The sequence below is a fragment of the Saccostrea cucullata genome, unplaced genomic scaffold (assembly GCF_032062105.1).
Source record: "Saccostrea cucullata isolate Sc308-1 unplaced genomic scaffold, CSIRO_AGI_Scuc_v1 ctg3072, whole genome shotgun sequence".
Lineage (NCBI taxonomy): Eukaryota > Metazoa > Mollusca > Bivalvia > Ostreida > Ostreidae > Saccostrea > Saccostrea cuccullata.
In genome coordinates this window covers 13,732-32,185 of record NW_026934456.1, presented here as the reverse complement: position 1 = coordinate 32,185, position 18,454 = coordinate 13,732, and the positions used below count along the sequence as shown (strand labels likewise).

Sequence of the window (18,454 nt, the reverse complement as noted above, 5' to 3'; positions counted from 1 at the left end):
TCCCCTCTATTCAAAATCAAATGGTGGTCCACTTTTCTGTTTTGAATCAACTGGGGGGCGGGGGGGGGGGGGTTCTACTTCTAAATTAACGTCTTATAGAAAAAAAATATTTAGAAATCTTATTGCATACTTACACGTATTATTTACCACAAAGCATAATGTTACTTGATTAGGCTTCTAGATTAAACTGTAGGTTAGGGGAGATTAAGTAAAAATGTATTTGCAGTAAACATATTTTTACCCCCATTAGGCCAGCTTTGATTAAAAAAAACCGGTTATACATCTTCAATATACAAAATATATATTTCAAGAGATGAAAAGCATGAATGAAATTTTTGTATCTCCAGCTTTCACTTTCACTGAAAGTGGAAAGGGGTTGACAAGGACATGTGTGTTCTTCCTTCAGTCATTCAATCTGCCTGTCTGTCAATACCACTTTTGCTTCCGCGAGATATCTCAATAATCCTTTGCAATGAAATTCTATACCCCCATTTTTAATGGTCTAATAACTATCAGTCATATCCAATTCGATAGGTGAATGTTCAAGGTAGTGAATTCATACATTCTGTCTGTGTGTAAAACTTATTTTTAAGGAAGCTTTTGACCTTTTTTTTGCAAAGAAAGTTTTATTATAATTCGACACCAGGCCCCGTCAGCCCTCATTCAAGCCCTATCCAATTGACAGCCTCCTTCTGATGTTCCGTGCGTGCTCTTAGTTTTTTCCTTGAGTTGAAGATACGGGCTCGCGAAATTGCCTTGTTTAGGGTTGAATTTAAAAACTTAATTTATAATTTAAACCTAGCTAGTACCCACACCAGGTGATAAAGTGATTAAAGTAGCTGGTGACAAAGAGGCAATTAAACACGGGAATAGAGTTATGAAAAAACAAATTTGTTAAATTAACTTTTAGAAATGAATATAATTTAAGATATTGTCAAATGCATAACTAATACATGTATATGATGCAGTTCAAATTCTTAATAATGTGTTAAACATACGGGTTATCATTATAAATACTGATATAAAAAAAATGCAGCTTATATTTTCTGTATAGAAAGAATTTATTCAGATGTTAACAATATTTCCAAATAATCAAATGACTCAACTGTAAATTTTATTACTAAACGCAACTGTATCCCGAATGTAAAAATAATTATAGTTTACCAGTACTTCTTAAAAGAAACAAATAGAATATAGTATGAGAAACATTCCACAAAACCTGGAATATTTTCAGTAATATAAATTCAAACTTTCTGGAAAAAAAATCTTTTCACCTTTTTCAGTTGATAGGTATGTTAATGCTAGTTTGACTGTCCCTTGTATAGACTTTAAAAAAATAAATAAATTCAAAAATACGGAAACTTTTTTTTTTAATTTTGTATTGCATCATTGCACATAAGAAAAGTTTCTTGCTTGATATAGAAAAGAAAGCATAAACCTAGCATAACACAATAATTGATCAATCCGGAAGTATTTTCATTTATTGCCGTTTCAAAAAATCAACCATTTTTTTCCTGCTGCATGAATAGATTAACAATTATTATCATAGTAAAAAAAAATCTCCACAGTCATGCAATGTATATATACTCCTCATACTGTTTCCTTCTTTTCCTATTTGACAAAATTTTCCCAAACTTTAGATATTGAAATAAGATCCTTGACACGATGATTAGACTCATTATGTCGGCACATCTTATAGTGTTTTGGAATATTTTACATGGAACTAAAGGCTGGGGTAATATTTCTTTTTCATTTTATATATGCACGTTTTCAGTATAAATTTTTATTTCTGATAAAGTTTGTTTCAAGTTTCTTTTCATTCATTTATCATACAATGTGAATAATTTAATATTCCAGAACTCTACGCATGTGAAGTTCCATAATTACAAACCCTTGACATTGTGAGGATGCTTTTTATTTTAAATTAGTATTTATCTATTTGTTTTATCTACTGCAGATAATCTCAGTTTACTACCACAATATAAAGGACAACCGTCTATGAAACCCTATTACAGAGGTTATAACGCACCGCCAGGGGGACCTGTAGATGGATATCTTGAAGAGGAGCGTGGTCAAAGTACATGTAGCATTACATGGACTAATCCTTCTATTAAGGAAGCTTGGTGGAAATTTCCGTTGAAATCCATAGCTAATGTAGCATATCTAGAAATTTATTTTCGAAGTTCTAGTAAGTCTAGACTTAATACCCTTAAACATTCTTCTTAAAAAATATACATCAACGAGGACGAGAGAGAGAGAGAGAGAGAGAGAGAGAGAGAGGTAAGAAATTTTGTAAAACAATGGTACTTGGCCAAGAAAAGACATGTAGGTTAGAACGAGTTTGAAAGGCTATGAGAGTGAAAATGTTTAAATTTGTGAATTGGTATCAATTCATTGTCGGCGTTTTATATATGAAATACAAGGTTTGTCCAAAAAAGTCCTAGAGAGGGAAAACAGTAAAGTTAATTGCTTTTTGCTCAGTCAAAATTTCTTTTCTTGTCATAGTAAATACAACATTTTATGATCCTGTTTCTCAAGTTTTAAGCTAATATCACATTTCATAAGAAAATAATGAAAAAAATTAAGAAAGCATGCATGTGTAAAACGGCACACGAAAGCAAGCGGAATTTACGTTTCTTATAAGTTCATGATATCTTTTTCTGCTTCACACGCGTCTGTTAACATTCAATAATTATTGAAAAGTGAAAAATCACTTTTGACTAAGGGACTCATCTAAATTCACTACTGTCCGTTTTTAGCAGATTCAAATTTTAGTCTAAATTTAGTTGAACGAACACCATACAATGAGTGCACCAGAAAAAACACATTGTTTGACGTTGTTTGTGGCTAAGAACTTTCCCACTCTCAGTCATTTAAAGAAGAGTAGTTTACTTTTAACATGCGTTAATTAATTTCAGTGTAGAGGAAAAAATATTGAATCTCATACCATTTAAAAATAACTTTTATATTAGAATCTAGTGTGTAATGTCATTTCTGTACTCTTCTTTTCCGTCTCTGATGTGTATTTACCATATACATAACAATTCATTACATCTCCGTAGGCGGGTAAGGGTTTGACGACGTCATTTTCATTAACCTCGATTCCGGTAACAATTTGAGAATCCTGACACCGATCGCCTGTATGTAAAACAATTTAACTGAAAATTTTACATGTTATTAAGATTTTGATTCTGGTTTCATTGATAGAAATTTAAGTTAAATGTTTTGCACAGTGCTGAAAAAATAAAAACACATGTAATACTAATATGCGTAAGAAGGAAGGATATGGAAATAACGAACAGTATTCAATCTCAACGTCCATTCCTGAGTTTGTTCGTGTGCCGATAGACTATATCGGCCTTCATATAAATCCTCCCAATGTTAATAATATGCAATATATATATTCAGAACTCACAATTTTAAAGAACGTGGAATAAATTATGTCTGTGCAAAATTTGGTTGGTAATGATTGCATGTTAACAAAGGTATAAACATTGTCTACGACTTTTTGAGTGTATGATCAGTGCCTGTGACGGGAAGAAATCCCATAACAGCGTTTATATCTCGAGTTAAATACTTTGAAAACTTTTTTAGCATTTTGGTTTCTTCACTTCCATGAAGAAAAGTTTTCTTCACGAAACTAACATATTTGTGAACGGAAAATACGAAGCATAACTATGATTAAGAAAACGAAAATTAGTTTCAATTGACTATTCCAGAATTGGCATTGTTTGTGAACAAAAATAATATATCAGATGACCAATAAGTATACAAACAAGTATACAAACAATGTAACGTTTTGGTTCCCCTACGCCTTACTATTTGATCAAAGCCTTTTTTGGTTTGCTAAAAAAAATTTTTTCTATGGAGAAAGCAGTAAAAATTATTATATTCAGTGTAAAGGATCAGCTGCCGTAAAATATTTGATGAATTCATTGCAATGAAATTACAATCATTATATGAATACCACATTCACTTTAGCTCCAAATCGACACGTGGGTTTCTCTGTGTTTATCTTCAATAACTCATCATACATTCCTCCAGTAAATCCATCTCAGCATAAAGTGTTCAGCCACAATATATCTACCTGTATCGAACATGTGACAAATGTACCTATTAATAAAGAGACCCAAGGAATAGCACTATATAATACAAGGGATCCTCTTGTCAACACAACATGTGAAGGTTTTGATCCAAGGTTTGCAACGATTGAAATTTGTGAAGTAAAGGTGATGGGTATGTATTCTTGTACTTTTGAAATATGCAAAAGGAAAAATATATATATCAGACGATTTTGTAGATGGCTGAAACTTATATTTGGTTTGAAGTGAAATAAAAACGAATATTTTTTTTGAAATAATCTTCTTATATGTAAGGTTGTCCTTCACAACATTTCGGAGAGAACTGCACATTATGTGATAAAAAATGTCGCAGCAGAATGTGTGATGCTTTTAATGGTTCCTGTACATACGGCTGCGAAAACAAATTTATGGAATGGCCTGAGTGCTCCGGTAATAAATGTATAATCCCAAGTACTTTTTTTTTCTAAAATCAGAATTTAAGAAAAAAAAAACAATAATTTTGAATAATATTTACTATTTGCACATATAGTTTAATGTTATATATATTTTTTAACCCTTTTAGGATCTATTATAATTTGATTGATAAAAACAACTTGTCTGTGTTTAAAATATGGCATGAAAAGGTCATTGGATGATGTAAATCAAGTTTTTAACTAAACGTATTGACGACTTAAACTTTTCTGTCAACGTCCCTTGCCAATACAGAAATAAACCTTAAGTTTATAAACCTTTATCCCCTGTATCTCAGTTGATTTAGTTGATTCTACGTATGAGTATTTCCGAAATAAGGTAAATTATTAACAAACAATTTGATGGAACAAGTATTTAAGCTGTCTCGTTTAAAGGCATTATTTCGTAACTTCTATGGTCGATACAATGACCTTTTAAGTAAATACAATGTATCACTTAATCAGTTTCTGATTGATTTTTTTCATACTCATTGTTAATCCATTATTTATACACTGATTTGACATTTTTTCCCTTTATTTCCTGATCATGACAAGGAGCACACGGCGGGTGTGACTCGTCGGCAGTTGATGCTCAATCCTCCGTGAAACATCATCCCTCCTCTGATGTTTTGGAGGTCCGTATTTGCTCTGCTCCTATTTTATATTGTTCAATGGACTTATCTTGAATACTGTTTGTTATCTCAATATGTTTCATTTAAGTCTTATGTATATGCACATAAACCGTTTAAACCAAACCAATTAAAATTATATTTTTTAAGGGGAAAATAGTCCATATTTTACATTGTTATTCATCAAACAGTTTCAAAATTGTCATTCTAGTGTGCAAAGAGGGATTATTTGGACAAGACTGTGAATCACATTGTGGTCAATGTATCATCGGTACCTTCTGTGATAGAGTAACAGGAATATGTCCAGATGGATGCCAGGATCCTTGGAATGGTTCTTTGTGTAATGGTAAATAAATTCAGTCAGTTTAAATTTATAATTTAAATGCTTCAATTTTAATTGCATAGATTTGAAAACATAAAATAAATATATAAATAAAAACATAAAAGTTGATTAATCTTTTTTTCCAATTTTTAGTATAAACAAAAAACTAAAGAAACTATGACGCTTGCCTGGAAGTTCAGGCATGAATGATTGTGCAAGCACTGAATATTATAAAGTGAAATTGGCTGTTAACACAAGGTGCACTTTATGTATCTTCAATGTAATAACCATCAAACAAATTGTTGAATGGAATGTACCTCTCATTCATATATAATATTATTGTTCGCCGCTTTTGCGAAAGCGAGAAGATATTAAATCTCATTTGTCTGTCCGTCTGTCAGGCTGTCCGTCTGTCTGTCCGTCACAAAAACATTACCCTTACCCATAACTTTTGATTTAGTGGAGCTATGGCTTTCATTTTTCATAAGTGTATTTCTTCTGACAAGATCTTTCTTTTGACACCACCAAATTTGACCTTTTAACCTTGATCATGGAGTTTGACCCACTTTTACACAAAGTTTCCAAACTTTTACTTTTGCCATAACTTTTGAATGTTAGGTACTAGGCCTTTAATATTTCACATATTTATTCTTTGCAGCAAGGCCTTTTGTGGGATACTCACAACTTTGACCTATTTGCCTCGACCTTAGAGATTTCCGTAGTTATGAAAAAAAACGTTAACCTTCACTACATCTTTTGAATTGAGTGGGCTAGGGCTTTCAAACTTCATATTTATAATTTCTGTGGCAAGACCTTTCATTAAATATCAAGAACTTTGCTACTTGTAACTTGACCTTGGAGTTTAAACTACTTCTCAAAATCTTTTACCATTGCCACAAGTTTTGAACAGTAGAAATCAAGACTTTCATAATTCACATATGTATTTTTTGTGGCAAGACCTTTAATTTATGCGAACAAATTTGACTTTTTGGCCTTGGGGATTTTTGTACTTATAAGAAAACTTTAACATTGACCATAACGTTTGAATGGTAAGGGCTAGGTCTTTCATAATTCACATATGCAATCCTTTTGAGTAGAATTTTCATTGGATTCCAAGAACGTTTACCCTTTGACCTTGGCCTTTGAGTTCAGTGATTATTTCTAAATAAATAACTTATGATAGGGCGTTCATATTACCGGTAGACACATAGTGTTATAAAAAATGAAATTTCACCCACAAAGACAAGGAAAGCGGGGGACCACGATTCTTTGAATTTGCTTGTTAATTTTAACATCGAAATTCCTCATCCAATCGTCTCATAATTTGAAATTTAAATTGCAACTTTGTTAAACCTACACCGCTACCCTGAATTTAAAAGAAAAGTTAAACTCAATTTATTGCTTCAAAAAAAATCATAAGGGTATGCCATTTCGAAAGGTGTTTAAACCCTCTTTGAGTACACATTATATACATTGAATATCAAAACAAATGTCAAACTCAATTTCAGAACTGAAAACGATCGACATATCTTTTTTTAAATTACCGATTCAGTGGAATAACAAATTTATACATTTATTCAATAAAAAGCAGATTAAAGGGACATAGACACGAATTCAGTTAAATATTCAAATAAATATTTCAATTATTAGAAATACTTAATTAAGGTCTTTCTAATGATCATCAAAATTTTTAACTTCAGTTGTCAAAATACAAGACAGATTCAGAGCTTCAAATAATTGTTATCTGTATGTAAAACGTGTCTGTATCATGCTTCGTCTACATAGCTAGATTAAGCTAATATGCTATTGTTCGTTCAAAACATATAATTTTTAGAAAGAAGTTTAATTACAATTATACAGTTTCGGCTGGATTAATGTTGTTGTTATAAATAGAATTTTATATATGTAGGCAAAAACAAGGCACGATCGTTGTTTACATTAAGAAGATGTTTTGGCTCTGTATCTCGTTATTTGATAAATAAATGATGTGCAATTGCTTGCCGATCGTTAGATGATGGTATTTCAAGCATTAAAATTTGTTAGAAAAATACAGTTAAAACTGTGTCCACGTCCGTTTTAGTTACACATGTACATTTACTCGAATTCCACTCAGTCTGATAATAACGAAACAGCACTTACTGCATATTGTACATCTATGATTCCTGTGTAAAATTTCAATTTCAAATAGGTAGGTCAATGACCCACTTTTAATGCTAGTGGCCCTTCAATATTTCTGGGTAAATACCTCACTTTTTCAGACTATGACCAGTTTTTCCTTAACTGGCGAAATCTTACAAGCATCTAAAACTTTTTAATTAATAATATATTCTGGGAAAAGAATGGCATTGCATCATATAAATAAGTGATTAGAGTTTTGGCTATGAACTTATTATCACAATCCGGATTTCCTCTGTCATATTTCGATTAGTTTCTTCATTCTTAATTAAATATTATAAAAATTTGCATAATAACACTTCAATTTAACATTGTAATTTATAATGCAAGAAATAATTTTTGACAAAAAATGAACAACAAAAAAAAAAAAATGGTTCAAATTTCCTCTGAATACCAAATATTGACTTTTCTTCCAAAATGTTCTTTCTTTCAAAATAAGAAATTAAATTATGTTATTGATTTTGAGTTAAAACCAGATTATTTCATCCATTAAGAACATTTTTGGATATAGCGGGGAAAGATATTTTACTGTATAAAATTTCCTATCTGACTTCTAAAACCTGAGTTAACGCCATCATTAAGTGGAAAATGATAATCATTTTTTTCACTTCTTTATCCCATGCCTTCCTTGACAGGATGCTCTAACAGTGCTGTGTTTCTAATTTTTTTTTGTTTTAAAATTAAATATTAGTATGCAAGGAAGGATATTATGGCCAGACATGTAAGGATGCATGCGGAAACTGTAGAAATGGAACATTCTGTAACCCAACAACTGGAATATGTCCGGATGGATGTGAAGAACATTGGGATGGACTAACATGCAAAGGTAAAAAACCTCTTGAAGCAGTATTATGTACTTATTTTGAAATGAAACATAAGTTGTGTCTAGCAAAAAGGAACCTTCGTGAAAAAAAAATCCGAAAATTGATTGTTGGTGGCTACTGAAAGAGCTATTTTTTATGAATATTTTGATACCATTTTTAGGTCACCTAAACTCAGGTGACCTATTGCTATTACTTTTCGTCCGTCGTCGTTCGTCGTGCGTTAACATTTGAACATTTTCAGCTTCTTCTCTGAAACCACTAAACCAATTTCAACCAAATTTGGCATATAGCATCTATGGGTAACAAACATTGTGAATTTCATGCCCCCCCCCCCCTGGGGCCCGGGGGGGGGGGCAAAAAGCAGTAAAATTAGTGCAATCTTTAAAAATATCCTTCTTTACTCCTGGACATCAAGCAGTCAAACTGTTTACATGATTGTAATCAGCATTCAGTCCTCTACCAAAATTGTGAATTTCATGGCCCCGGGGTCATGGGTTCTAGTGCTGGGGCGGGGCTAAATAAGTATATCGTGAAAATGCAATATTTGTTTGAAAATTTTCTTCTCTGCTACTGGGTATATAGTACATAGTTATGATGAGCAAGAGTGCCTCTACCAAAATTGTGAATTTTATGGCCCCATGGTCAGGGGTTCTGGTGTTAGGGTGGGGCTCTATTGATTACATAGTGAAAATACATGGATTCTTTGAAAGTCTTCTTCTCTGCTCCTTGGTATAAAATAAACCTACTTTGTACATAGTTATGATGAGCAAGAGTGCCTCTACCAAAATTTTAAATTTTATGGCCCCAGAGTGAGGGGATCTGGTGTTAGGGTGGGGCTCTATAGATAATGTAGTGAAATCACATGAATTCTTTAAAAATCTTCTTCTCTGCTCCTGGGTATTAAATAAACAAACAAAGTGCATAGTTATAATGAGCAGGAGTGACTCTACCAAAATTGTGAATTGTATGGCCCCAGAGTGAGGGGATCTGGTGTTAGGGTGGGGCTCTGTAGATAATGTAGTGAAATCACATGAATTCTTTGAAAATCTTCTTCTCTGCTCCTGGGTATTAAATAAACAAACAAAGTGCATAGTTATAATGAGCAAGAGTGACTCTACCAAAATTGTGAATTGTATGGCCCCAGGGTCAGGGGTTCTGGTGTTAGGGTGGGGCTATATAGATTATATAGTGAAAATACATGAATTCTTTGAAAATCTTCTTCTCTGCTCTTGGGTATTAAATAAACTAACTAAGAGCTTAGTTTTGATGAGCAAGAGTGCCTCTACCAAAATGTGAATTTTATGGCCCAGGGTCAGGGGTTCTGGTGTAAGGGTGGGGGGGGGGTTATAGATTATATAGTGAAAATACACCAATTCTTTGAAAATCTTCTTTTCTGCTCCTGGGTATTAAATAAACTAACTAAATGAATAGTTATGATAAACAAGAGTGCCTCTACCAAAATCTCAAATTTTATGGCCCCAGGATCAGGGGTTTTGGTGTAAGGGGGGGGGGGCTCTATAGATTTAAATCTTTCAAAATTGTGAATGCCATAGCATCTGGATTAAAACATGAATCAAATTCAATCGCTGGAAAGTTGTTACATAATGCTCAGGTGACCTATAAGGCCCATGGGCCTCTTGTTTATTATATAATCTTTAAACTCAGGTGATGGAGGGACCAGTAAGGGAAGTCAATTTCATCAGGTTTATCATAGAGTTAGATTACCATTAACGTCATTGTTTCAAGTAAAAATATCCAAGTATAAAACAGATATGTCAGACTCTGCTTCATATGAAGTTCTCCAAATATTTCATGTATCCTTGTGATTCTTAAAATCATTTGTTACAGAATGCAAAAATGGAAATTATGGACAAAACTGTGATTTTAACTGTGGCAGGTGTACCAATGGAACCTTTTGTGATAACATAACAGGGATATGTACAGAAGGATGTGAAGATCATTGGAATGGTACTCTGTGTAATGGTATGTGGTAATTTCACCTAATACTTAATATTGTTTTTTTATTGTTACCTAGATTTCTGATTGTTAAGCTGATGAAAAAAAATTGGACTTTGTTAAAAGAATGAGAACAATATCAATTTTATAACGAAAGACGGGTTGTACCTGATGAAGAAAATTGATTTACTGTAATTCTCATAAAGTTTCTAATTGTGAAAGTGAATTAAAACATACATCTGTAAAGCCCTATTAGTTACATTGTGAAGGATAGCAATACGTCAAAAAGAAATTTAAATATTTTTTTTTTTCAAGAGGGAGGTTCAATTCTATCTCTATTTAAAGCTTTCTTAACACATTTTTTTTGGGGGGGTATAACTATACAATTTCTGTAATGTTATGACGCATTTTTTAGGAAGTTCAAAAGTAATGAATTAAAATTCGTTGCTTAGATTGCCAATTTTATTTTTTAAATTTTTTCGTTGTAACATATTTTGCCAAAGTTTATTCCTCGGTAATGTGCCCCTGTAAAAAAAACTTTTAAATTTAAAACGTCAGAAAAAATTTCACTTAAATAAGAGGGTTGTCCAAAGAGTTTGTGGACAATTGCCTTATTTTCAAAATGAGGTCTGCAAAGACAAACGTGTGCGATAATATCTTGACCATGATTTAACAAATATACCAAAATAATACAACGTAATGCACTCTATGTCATGAACATTATAGGTATAAATTCTTTGTATATGCAACCCACACGAACCAGTCTGAGGAAACACTAATATCAAGACAATGTCAAAAATATGGAGTTTTATTTTTTATCACATTTTCAAGGACAGAGACATTTTTTTTTATCATGCCACAATGCCAAGTGTGTATAATAATATTTACTTTTGACCACAAAAGATTTAATTTTTAAAATTAAAAAGCAATATGAATTCGAAGGATAATTTATGAACGTTATCAATATAATCACTCGTACACACAGCTCAGTTTATGTATGGGGATATCCTATTTTCATTTCCAAAATTTTACACACCCTTGAAAAATTGTATACACTAATTAAGAATCAATGGTCTTAATATATACCAATAATTCCAAGTTATTTTAGACAAGGGGCACAGGGGGGTTTGGATAGTCAGCAGGGGATTCCCTATCCTTCATGGCACCTGATCTCACCTCTGATGCTTTGAAGGTCTGTGTTCGCTCTGCTCCTGTTTTGTATTGCTTTATGGACTTTTGATCCTGTATACTGTTAGTTATCTCCATATGTTTCATTTAATAAATATTCTTTGTCTGACATCGTTTCAACCATAATAAATCATAACTGTGTGAATGGACACTGTTCCTTTCGGATGACCGATGTCGCCTTTTTTCTGTCAATCTTTGAAACATACTTCTTGCGGTTTTCGCTTTATGTTCATTGTATATTTAGTAAAGGTATGACGAAAAGACGATAACTGCTTTATTTATGATATATTTAATTGTTTTAAGCACTATCGGTGACCGTTAATGATCGCAATATTTACAAAATATCAAGTTCAATCAGTAAAAATCAAACTATTCTGAATTGAATCTTTGACAAAATATGTTTACATTGTATACGTGTCAGACAATTTGTTTATTATGACTGGAACGACTTTCACGTTACATAAAATATCTTTTTTTACAGTTTGTTTGGATGGTTTCTATGGTCACCATTGTAAAAATAAATGTGGACTATGTCTGACAAGAATGCTGTGCAATAAACTAACAGGGGTCTGTCCCACGGGGTGTAAAGACAATTGGACTGGCCCAAGATGTGATGGTAAAGCTTATGAATAACATCTAGAATAGAAATATAGACGATCACATTGTAAATGCAGAAATTAATTTGCTTATTTTTGTATATTACATTACTGTTTTTCTATCAATTAGTACTTTACTAGTTATACTTCATGAATCATTCATTAAAGATAATTTAAATCAAGGATTTTTACCAAGGTTGACCAGCAGGAAAGAAGATCTCTATTTTACTTTTATCATATTTACGTACTTATCGTTTGAATAAGTTTCAACCTCATTTTATCAATAATTTATAAGACTTTTGTCGATATTTTACTTTAATTTGTTTAATTGATTTTTGTTTGCTTTCCTGTACTTTTTTTCCAATTATGCTGTGTAATTATTATAGTATTTTATTTTGGCTTTCAGAATGTGAAGATTATAAATATGGACCAAACTGTGTTTTTAACTGTGGTCACTGTAAAGACGGCAAACCGTGCTCGAAGTTGAACGGACATTGTGAAGCGGGATGTGTTTCCGGGTGGGGTGGATTGTTTTGTTCGAAAGGTTCTTCATCTTAAATTTTACTTTTGCAAGATAAAATAGTCTAGTCGAGGATTGAGTATATAGATTGTTTTTCTACCAACAACTATGATGATGTTAAAGTAAAAAAAAAATACTTTCGTCAGGGAAAAAGTTAACAAAAGGACATTTATGTCTTTACTAATTTCAGAATCATCCTGTACAGAAAATTTAAATGCAGGTGGGTTCAAATTTAAAAAAGTCGTTAAATTCACCTTACTGTATCAGCTATAGTTGTATATTTTGCTTGCTTATTGATGCTATCTCTGCGCGTGAAGAAAGTATAATCAAGTGCTTCAGACCCTCGCTTTTGTATGTAATCTTCTTTAAACAAAGATTTATACGATGAAATATAAGACATATTCAAGATAAAAAAACTCATTTATATTTTGTTACAGATTCTGGAATTTCTAAGGCTTCAACTGCAATTATATCCATTGTCTCAACATTTGTTGTTGTAACTCTTTTATACGCAGTGGTGGCTAGAATCGTATACGATAAAATGAAGCATATGATTCCATTGACAGGAAAAAACCCAAAAGACATCATATCTGGAAAACTTGACGATCATTTAGTTGATACAAACATCGATCCTACTTATCAAAAGATAACTAAACAATCAGAAAATTCCTTCTACCAGGAACTGCGCATCTACAAAAATGATGATTTTGTTCAAAACAAATAGATGACTGATGTCATCATGCTTTTATTTTAAGCTCTTTCATTATTTAAACTACAGGTATTTGGAAAATGCAATGTGATCTAATTTATTTTTAGTCAGTAATGTAAACAAAATGTAACCTATGTAAATCTGCATCTATTATCTGCATCTTTTATTCTGAAAATAAAAGTTAAAGGGAAGGATAGATGTTATTACTAACCATATAAATTTATTCTGTTGTTTTTATTTGGGAAAAAAAACTAACCATATAAATTTATTCTATTGCTTTTATTGTTGAAAAAAAAATATATACGCATACATGTACAACTAATGTTCTTTACTTTAATCATTGATTTTGTGTATCTTGAAAAAGGTTCTTACGATTTAAATGTAAATATAACAAATGCGCCAATTAATATTTTTAACAATATTAATTCTATATGTAACATTGAGTTTTATACAGTGTAAGAACATGTTGAACATATGCATATGATGATCTGTGTCGTCATTTTATATTGAGTATTTATTTAACGAAGCATTTCTTAAGAGCTCAAATATAAACTTATTGAATGCATTCAATAAAATATTTATGAAATATAAACATAAGAAAGATGGAACACCTCTGAATGAGCTTATTCCGAATACAACCTCAACACAAACGGTACACTATCTCTGTAGGATTTGAAGAAACCCTTACACAATCTAAAGGAGACTGTATACGTTTCTACATGCTTTGTGAATGATTCTTATATGAATTAGCCTCAGTGAGCATTTTCTATTCAGATTGTCCTTGAAAAATATTCAGATTATTACGATATCGTTAATGAATGCGCATACGATGAATAAAATGCATTTGAATTTGAAAAAAAAACCGCACAGAATAAATTCAGTTGACTGAATTCTGAATGAATGACCACTAAATAGTCAATAAAAGGATAGTTAAAAGGTCTCTACTTTGCCTTTTTTGTAAAATTTCAGGTACCATTTCTTCGACTGATCATGAGTGGCAGAAACATTTCTGTAGCTTTTCAATTATCTTTTAGTTGTATCTTTTTATTGGATAATGCGTTTATTTTTTTTAAAGAAATTTTATTTCAAATTGTCCTATTATAATAGCATTAATTAAATCTATTTTCGAATGATGTAGCGATTGATTGATCAATGAATTTGTAGAAATCTGACTGGGACACCAGTCAACATGTTGCAACGAGGAGCTGTGCAGTGTGTCTACATCTTGTATACATTTTGTATATTCTTTGTTCGTTGCGTTTTTGGAGCAAACTGGTGAATTAAACATCTCTTATCGGGATGATGACAACTATCAAAGATAAGAATTTGTTCTTTTTTTAAAGAAATCTTCCCCGGATGACGTTGTAAATTTTCTGTCTAAAATAATATGATAAAACAATTTCTAAAATAAGGCAAAATGGAATACAAATTTATAAAATTAAGAAACAGAATGTGCACATTATTTTTCTTCCATAAAGCTAAAATATATGATTTTGACAATTAAAGATCAAAATCTTCCATATTGAGTTTTTTCCATGAATGCATAAATAAAATAATTTTGTCTCCTCCTTCACTGCAAGATATTTCCATAAAAATAAGCGTATTATACGATGTGTTATATATACATGAGAATAATGAAAACTATATAAGAACTGGTAAAAAAAAATCAAGATAACATTTTTTTTTTATATGAGGATCGCCCCCCCCCCCCAAAAAAAAAAAAAAAAACGGTAATTTTTTTTTTTCAATATTTTTGTTTCACTAATGATATTAGATTTAAAAAAAAAATAGCATGCATTAAAACACACACTTCAAAAATGATTCATAGAGATTTCAGCAAACTTCTCTATAAATAACATTTTTGACTTTGGTAAACGAATCAATCAACATAACTGCCGTAGCAACACTAACGACCTCAAAAAGTAATTCATGAAGTTTTTGATTTGACATTGTTTAGGAAACATACATTTTAAAATTTTGTTCAAAGCTTAAATCTAATTTGATACTGTAATTTTCTTTTTTTAGTTACCAAGATATTTATTTTAACCGTACTACAGTTAAAAATAAACCAAGGAATGAATTCTTTTAATAAAAAAAACTCCCATTCCAAATCATAAACTTAACTGCTCAAATACTTAACCGTGGTTTTCGTATGATGCCCAGCTTTTACAGTTTGTCGTCACTTTTGCTGCTCAACCAAATGTTTCTTTCATCGAATAGCAGTCCATGAAACTTTGAACCCCCATTTACCATGTACAAATAAACTTGTGATTGATACAAGAAATAAGTTAAGGCTAAATATCAGCATTTCTAAGCAAATGAGCTAATAAGAATGCATTAATTGTATGTTTGTCATTCTTAGTGCTCAAAGTAAATTAAAGCTAGGAAACATTATGTCGTGATATTATGACCTCAGTGTTTTTCCCTTTCAGTGTAATAAAACACATGAGCAAAACAACGTCAGTGCAACGGCAAACCTTTTTAATTTATAACTAATAATGCATAATGATAAGAATGTTCAAATGATTAATAAAATTGCTGTTCAAATCCTATGCACTTTTTCAATAGAAATGTGAATTTTTACCCTGTTTTAACTTAAATTTCTACAAATTTTAAGCTAGTTATTGCATTGTCGCCATTTGCGCAGCAATATTTTGAATCTGTCGAATATTCTGCGTCTATTTATACCTTGTTTCTGGTTAAAGTAAGGTTTGTCCTTGCACCAAAGCAATTTGGTTGATGTTGATTATCAACTTTTGTATTAGGGTCGATGCTTTCATAATGACATCATAATGTAAACTGGATATAAAACATCGTGGGTACCAAGAATGTTTTTGATTTTTTTCTGCGTGGTATTGTAGGTAAAGCCATTATAGTTTTTAATAAGATTTTTAGCATTCCATCGTTCACAGCTCCTTTTCCATATTTACATAAGACAAATCATCTTAAAACAACACTGCGTGATAAATTGTGTGACAGAGAAACAAGGATATGAAATATTAGTTCTTGTGGATATTGAATATTATAAGTCATTATTTTTTCTTGAATTGTCATAGGATTTTCACCTTCAAGTAATGCATTTAATTTGCTTTATTTTTAAGAGCTTTTGAGTTTTTTTTCTTCAGAAAAACAAAAGGGAAATCTTTAAAAAATTGACAAAATTTATTCAGAGCTAACAATCAAAGCCCTGTTTAATTTATGATAATAATATAGAGGAATTTTCAATGTCTACGTAGCTATTACGATTATATGTAAAAGCTAATACAATGCACAAATGAATCCCCCCCCCCCCAAAAAATGCACTTATCGGGAAATTACACCTTAGTTTCATAATTTTATGTTCCTGCTTTTAAACACTTCCTAATATAATGGATAATAAACCAGGAAGAGAGTTTAAAAACCGTTTACTGTTCCCAAACTACTTTATAATTTGATATAAAGAGAGTATTTAAAGAAGGGGGAAACAATCAAAACTGTATTATCCTAGCTAGCTAGCTGAGTGGTTGATTGTACCAGAACAAGATGGATACGGAAATAATTGTGCTCTTTAGGTGTGTAGATAATGTGATATATATTTCAGAAAGTAACTATTCAATGTTAATGATTTTTTCTCATACACGATAGGTTAGCTATCATGAATTAAAATAATATTTCTTAAAACTATACAGAAATTACAGTTAAATATGTCATGTCAGAAATTTGTGTTTCTTTAAAAATACATGTACAAAGAATTCAAAGGTTTCTTATATACACTCTTCCAAAAAAGAACGCATATTGTTTTACTCTCCAAGAAATTTTGTAAAAAAATACGTAACAACTATCTTTTTTATCATTGGATACATGTGACCCATTTAAAGGACAATATGGGCTTTTAACATCCAAGTCAAGTGTTGAATTATTTTCTTTCATTAATCATGTTTTACATGATTTCTAAGAAGAAGGGGTAAGAGTCTATTTTCATTTTTATTTTTGATATAGAGAAACAATACACTCCTATTAAACACATATTTAGGATTTGATTGCAATGTTGATGCTGCAATGCCACGCCTTAACAAAGGAGAACACAACCGGGCTGACGATGGTGATAACAGGAACTAAGCAACAGTTTGTCGCCACTGCATTTGGTGTACATGAATCGGCTTTGCATGCAGCGGTTAAACGACGTCTCCAACAATGATGACAATATCGATGGCGATGACAATAACATCAATTTAACTTTTCAATTTACAAACTAGGACCTGTTTGAGTTTTATCGTGACATACTCCAACATCACTTTAAAATATAAGGATTGAAGTTAAAACGTATATGTATCTTGTGAAATCTGAATAATTTAGGTGGGTTTTTTGTTGAGTACATTGTATACATGTAAGATCAGTGGACAATATCAGACAATGAGACTCTGCAATAAATGGAGCCTGTCCATTGGGACGCAAAGAAAATTGGACTGGTTTGAAATAAGATGGTAAAGACAATTAAGTAATTTAATGAATGATAACATCTTCTTTCTTGTCAAATATGACAAATATAGATATAATGTGAGTCCACCATGTATCGACAGCTTACATTGCTTTTGGGTACATTAAGAAATTTACTTGATCCATCCAGTGTGAGAATTTTGATATGATTTTAAGCTTAAAAGTTTAAAATCTAACCTTTTTATGACACGACTTTATATTATTACAGTGCAGGCAAAAATTCTGTTCTTACAAAAATCAGATTAAGCAAAACAAACATCAGCATCAAGCTAGCATCAGCACATAAGTAAAATTGTTCCATTAAAAATCAGCAATTATTTACAATTATTAGAAAATATTTTGAAAATTATTGAATTTTCTCTTCAAAAATATAAAACATAGAAAAAATACATTAGACAAAATAAGTAATGTTTCGGACAATGTTTTCTCCCACAATTGCTTCCTTTTCGTGCATGAAAATATGTTAAAAATACTCAAAATTCAAAATAATTTTTGCAAAGGCTAAAATATATACATATACTAACTATA

General features: G+C 31.3%; 1 protein-coding gene across 1 annotated transcript; it reads left to right on the top strand.

The window, feature by feature from the left end:
• Positions 1-1,668: 1,668 nt before the first annotated feature.
• LOC134240786 (scavenger receptor class F member 1-like) lies at positions 1,669-13,465 on the top strand. Its single transcript, XM_062722865.1, has 11 exons — positions 1,669-1,735; positions 1,958-2,188; positions 3,982-4,236; positions 4,377-4,511; positions 5,372-5,506; positions 8,349-8,483; positions 10,330-10,464; positions 12,107-12,241; positions 12,628-12,765; positions 12,932-12,961; positions 13,179-13,465. Exons 1-11 carry the CDS (start codon positions 1,681-1,683, stop codon positions 13,463-13,465), a joined length of 1,671 nt encoding a protein of 556 aa, XP_062578849.1. The 5' UTR covers positions 1,669-1,680.
• Positions 13,466-18,454: the final 4,989 nt, after the last annotated feature.